Source organism: Austrofundulus limnaeus, unplaced genomic scaffold, assembly GCF_001266775.1.
Source record: "Austrofundulus limnaeus strain Quisiro unplaced genomic scaffold, Austrofundulus_limnaeus-1.0 Scaffold1228, whole genome shotgun sequence".
Lineage (NCBI taxonomy): Eukaryota > Metazoa > Chordata > Actinopteri > Cyprinodontiformes > Rivulidae > Austrofundulus > Austrofundulus limnaeus.
In genome coordinates, this window is record NW_013953630.1 from 17,550 (window position 1) to 22,546 (window position 4,997).

A 4,997-nucleotide genomic window follows, 5' to 3' on the forward strand; every position below is an offset into this window, starting at 1 on the left:
GAATTACTGAAATAAATCTACTTTTTCATGATATTCTAATTTTATGACCAGAACCTGTACTGCATATGGTGATAGCATCGGGGTTAATGCTAAAGCTAACAGGCTAAGCTGAGGTTCTTCTTCCATGACTGTTGTCCTCCATCTATATTTTCAGTTACAGGCTGAGTCATTTCTACCTTCTCCTCTCTGTCAACGCTCTCTGGTTTCATTTAAAAGAGTCGATCATCAGATATTGTTCAAGATAAACCTTCATGGTGGTCATTCGCTCACACCGAGGACCTATCCACGTCATCATTTACCCAGAATGCTTTGCGTGTAAATAAAATGGCTCCGTCTGTGTTAAAATATATTTTTAAAAAATTATAAAAACTAAACCGCCTACAGTATTTTTACGGTCTTTATTTTACAGTTAAAATATGTGTTTATTAAATAAAGTCTAATGTTACAACTAATCAGGGAAAACTACTCTATTTTTATCCTATTGCTTCTCAGGATTTCATCATTTCAGTTCAAAAGCATCTCTTCAGAGTCTAAACATGGCAGGTTTATCGCTGATATCTTGTTGTTTTTTTTAACAGGCATATCAGAGAAAGAAGGGGGCGAGAGGAGTCTCCACTGTGAACCCACGGCTGTCGTAGAGGCCACACCTGAAACACACGGGACATAATCCTGTACCTGAACGCAACATACGACTTAAACATGTCAGGTCGTGTGTGTGTGTGTGTTTACAGAGGAGCTTGAGCTGAATGTGTGTGGAAAAGTGTATTAGTAAGTATTTTTGTCAACTGTGAACCCACATTCCTGTATTTTCAAAATCCTTTTAAACGTTACAGTAATGGGTCATTTAGGGATGATTTCATGTACAATACTGGTATTTTCTTTTTGCGTACTGAATCCTGACCACGTCAACAACGGTGCGTTACATTTACTGAGCAACTTTTCATTTTATTGGAGCAGCTGAGGATGAAGTGCCTTTAAGAATCATCTGTAAACTTGAATTATCTTCAATATTTCAGCTCCAGTCACTGAACTACAGTACGTTTTGGTTCCTGCTGCCCTCTCCAACAAACTGATATTTATATCACTCTAATATTATTCTGCATTAAGTTATATTTTCACTTCACTTTTGTCATCACAGCAGATGAGCGATTATTATTTTTTAATATATCTGAGCACAACTGCACATTTTTAAAAACTTTTTTTGGTCTTATTTTCAATTTATAATGTATTTATCATTTCTGTGAATTTTTAAGTGGTTATGAATTATTTSAGAAAAATAAACTGAAATCTACCAAGGACAAATGGAAAACAGGTGCATATTTTCTTAAGTTCATAATTATTAAATTAAGTTGAACTTGTCAAATTATCAGTTAACCAAATGGAAGAAGAGGCTTTAAATATGCTTAAAAAAACACGAAGGAGTCAGAATCTTGAAACCAGATCATCGTCACAGTGGTGATGCTTGAAGCAAAGATTCGTCAAGAATCCCCTGCTGCACGTTACACTGATGGAAAAACAACACTAACATCATTTATTTACATCCTCTGGACTCAGCTGCAGCCAAGGTTTAAGATTCTTCTGTTTGGAAAATTCAATAATGACACAGTTCAGCTCCAGTGAAAACTTCTCTAGTCGCCACATTTATATTAATAGTTTTCATTGTGAAACTTTCAAACCCGGAAGCTAAATTCTTAAGTCTATTAACTGTAGATATTAAGAGAATAATATTTCAAATGGGATTCAAACATTTTTATTAGAAAACAGAAACATTTGTGTGCAACAGAAACTGGTCTTCAGAGAAGAGCAGGAGGAGAGTCGTGACTCCCGACGCACATCCAACCTGTGGAGGAAAAAAGACAAAAAGACTTTAAAACCTACAATCGTTACATTTTTCAGTGTGCTGCTTTGCAAAATAATATACWGAACAGGCCCGTGTGCTGTTTGGTCGTTTGTTCATTTCAAAAGCAGATATTGAAAAAAGTACACTGATGGATCACATATATATATGTCTCACATGTTAATCAGAGTCATAACTTGGTTCGTAAATAATTTGCCACAAACGACAGCTGGCTGTGTTTACCACTGTGGTGGACTCAGGAATTCAAAGACCTGAAAATGTCTGGTACTCCGCACTCACCAGGCTGTGCAGTCATGGCAGCTGGACTCTAATCCTGTTTTTTAGGGTTGTTGACAGCAACATAATGGTACAAGACGACCAGCAGGAATAAGGACACGCCGAGCATGTTGGCAAAGATGGCCAGCTGCACATCCGTCACCATCCTGGAAATAAAAGAGCGCAAACATCAGGAGAAWGGATCAAAGCATCATGCTGGCTCAGTGGAGGATAAATGATTAGATCTAGTTTAAATAGATCTCAGATGTGCAGATCTTRTTTAAGGATTCATTACTTGTTCCATCAGGTGTAGCCATTCATTTCTAAAGTGATTTATGTAGTTAAATCATTGAAGTACACACATTTTTATGCATATATTATTACAAGTCAGACAAATCCTTTGGTATCAGTTTTGAGCTGCGTTTTAATGATCAACAGCAGCCCATTAAAATAACTAATTTTGGTGTTTTTAAACAGGTTTGTCAACATGCTAACTTAGCTAAATGGCTAACAAGCTACAAACACCATGATTCGACCTTCGTAATGACGCATTCAAAACTTACACAAATTAAAACAATGTCAAAATGCAGTGCCGCTAAAACACAACTCTTACCTTTTTCTTTATGTTGCTTTTTTATATCTCGTCTGAGTGACGCTTCAGCCTGTATTACAAGCGCACACGTAGAATTACTCTCACTTCCGGTTGTAGAAGAAGACACGTCACGTTTAACGGCGTCACAAAATTTTATTAATTTTTTTTTAAATCAAATAAAACCTAAACACGGTTAAACTGGATGCTTTTCTACAGAAAAAAGTTCTTTTGACATTTCACATGTTTCAGAAAAAAAATGTTTTGAAAACTTGGTTCGTTCACGTTTCTGTATTTTTTTTTTTCATCAAATGAGTTTAGCAAGCTCATTTATCATTTATTATTTAGCCATTATGGATAGTTGGTTTTGAAATGACAAACTTAAAATGAATTATGCAAATTTACAACATAGATTGTAGCTTGTTGTTAATGTCAAAATGAGCACTTAAACTTTTGTAAGTGTTAGTATTATTTTCAATAGAGTTTTCTAAGCAGTGCGCGTTCTCATTGTGAAGATGAGCACGACGGAATTGTGGTTTGATTACATGTAACAACGGCCTGCCATACAKAGGAGGCGCGGCTCCAGTGATTCCACATCGCCTCACCCGGCGTGAAGACAGCGGCTAAAGCTAGATGGTGCTTCGAATAGGCAGCTAACATTAGGGATTGGCCTCTCTTAATGAAGAGAGATTGATTCGTCTTATAGTTGAGCCACACTGCACCGCCATGGCTCTTTACGAATATGTTACTCAGGAGCAGCTCGCGGGCTTCGACAAATACAAGGTAAGAGTGATGAGCTGTATTAGCATGCTAGCAGCAATCCATTGAACCGATYGAACAGATAGCTGCTGTCGCGATCCACAGGGTGCTTCCCTGACGAAAATATCAAGTTGGCTAAACTTATACCGGATATTGTGTCGTTTTTCCACACAAAATAAAATTTATTCAACCCTAACTTCTTAACACTACTCATATTTGAGGCCTGTTTTTAATATATTCCCATGCTCACTGTCAAAATAATTTTCAGAGTTTGTTGAGCGAAAAAAAAATTAAATAAAAAACTGAAAATGCGGTGTTACATTTCTTTTGAAATCCAACACCGGAAGTGTCGTCCTATACGATCGTGTGCTTTACATTGGCGCAAAACAAGCTAGCATCGATCTAGCTGCTGCTGTTTTCGCCTCCAGTTTTTGTTTAAACCGAAGGGTCCTCAGACCGTTTCAGAGCTGCACTGCCTGGTTATTCCTGCACAGAAAACTAGTTTGTTAGTGTTTTATTCCTGCAACCTCTGAATCACAAAAACGAGATAGAAACCAGGCATCACTGGGAGGAAACCTACTCAGTTTTTAACCAGCGTGGGGAGGAAATAGAAACTTGCGTGTGAAATTAGTTATAATCAATGTATTGACCATGAAATGTTGTTTTAGGTGTTTACTTGTCACTGACCTAAACCTTTTATATCCAGTTAGTTCCTGTAAAGATAGAGATGATGACTGATAGTAACATGGTGACTGAAGGAATTCCAGTCATTTCATAAGATGTCACATTTGAAACACTACATTTTACTTGTAGATGACTTTGTTGATATATAAAGTATTCAGTAAAAACAGAAAAATCATCCAAATAATATTTCGCTTGTACGTTATTTAAACCATATTTGTACATGCAGCTTGTTTTTTGCGGAAGCAACATGAGCGATCATATATTTGTGCTTAAATGCTCATGCCTTATTACTTCTTTGCTCAAATGTTTTGTCCTGTATCCCATTACACAGCTTTGGGAAAACAAACAAACATGAAAATTCTGCACTGAAATAGTGTGTTTAGATGTAATATAACTTTTAGTAGCAATACATCACATTAGTGGTGTAAGAAAATATAYATACACTGAAATATCGCGATATTTCATTTACCGATACTGTATCGATATACTAAAGCCCTGTATTAAAATGTCAACTTTCCTGCCAGCCGTTCATTTTTATGTTGTAGTTCAGCCTCTTGACCACTAGTTGGCAGCAGTGAGCCAGCCATTTGGCTCCTCTACCTCTTGAGGTAGAGGCTATTAAGTGTTTGGTGACCATGGCTGTGTCCAAAACTGCAGGCCGGGTGAGGTACACTTCGCTGCAGCATGCAGAACGGGGCGGTGACAGACCTTTCCATCAGTCCCATACCTTATATGGAAATGGGACTATTGCATTCCGGAAATGAAGGTTGCTCCTTAAAGACACGAGATTAAGAGAGCAAAGGAAGAAGAAAGGAAGAAGTTCTACTCACGTTGAAGTACTCAGAGCATTAT

General features: G+C 37.3%; 3 protein-coding genes across 6 annotated transcripts in view; 2 read left to right on the forward strand and 1 right to left on the reverse strand.

Annotated features, from left to right (window-relative positions):
* Positions 1-1,309, forward strand: part of agbl5 (AGBL carboxypeptidase 5) — an 18,560-nt gene extending 17,251 nt beyond the window's left edge. For all 4 annotated transcript variants that reach the window (XM_014031332.1, XM_014031335.1, XM_014031334.1 and 1 more), the window contains one exon: positions 579-1,309. In XM_014031332.1, coding sequence (XP_013886786.1) covers positions 579-667 — 89 coding nt within the window. In that variant the 3' untranslated portion in view covers positions 668-1,309. The remainder of the gene's footprint in view (positions 1-578) is intronic.
* Positions 1,310-1,734: 425 nt separating this feature from the next.
* ost4 (oligosaccharyltransferase complex subunit 4 (non-catalytic)) lies at positions 1,735-2,831 on the reverse strand. The gene is made up of 3 exons (XM_014031337.1): positions 2,727-2,831; positions 2,138-2,280; positions 1,735-1,840 (listed from the first exon to the last, which is right to left on the reverse strand). The coding sequence occupies exon 2, from the start codon at positions 2,277-2,279 to the stop codon at positions 2,166-2,168; it is 114 nt and encodes a 37-aa protein (XP_013886791.1). The 5' UTR covers position 2,280; positions 2,727-2,831; the 3' UTR covers positions 1,735-1,840; positions 2,138-2,165.
* Positions 2,832-3,295: 464 nt separating this feature from the next.
* Positions 3,296-4,997, forward strand: part of selenoi (selenoprotein I) — a 15,622-nt gene continuing 13,920 nt past the window's right edge. Inside the window, exon 1 of the mRNA XM_014031336.1 lies at positions 3,296-3,485. Coding sequence (XP_013886790.1) covers positions 3,429-3,485 — 57 coding nt within the window. The 5' untranslated portion in view covers positions 3,296-3,428. The remainder of the gene's footprint in view (positions 3,486-4,997) is intronic.

Excerpts from the sequence above, each read along its gene's own strand:
- ost4 (XM_014031337.1), bottom strand. The coding sequence starts at position 2,279 with ATGGTGACGGATGTGCAGCTGGCCATCTTTGCCAACATGCTCGGCGTG.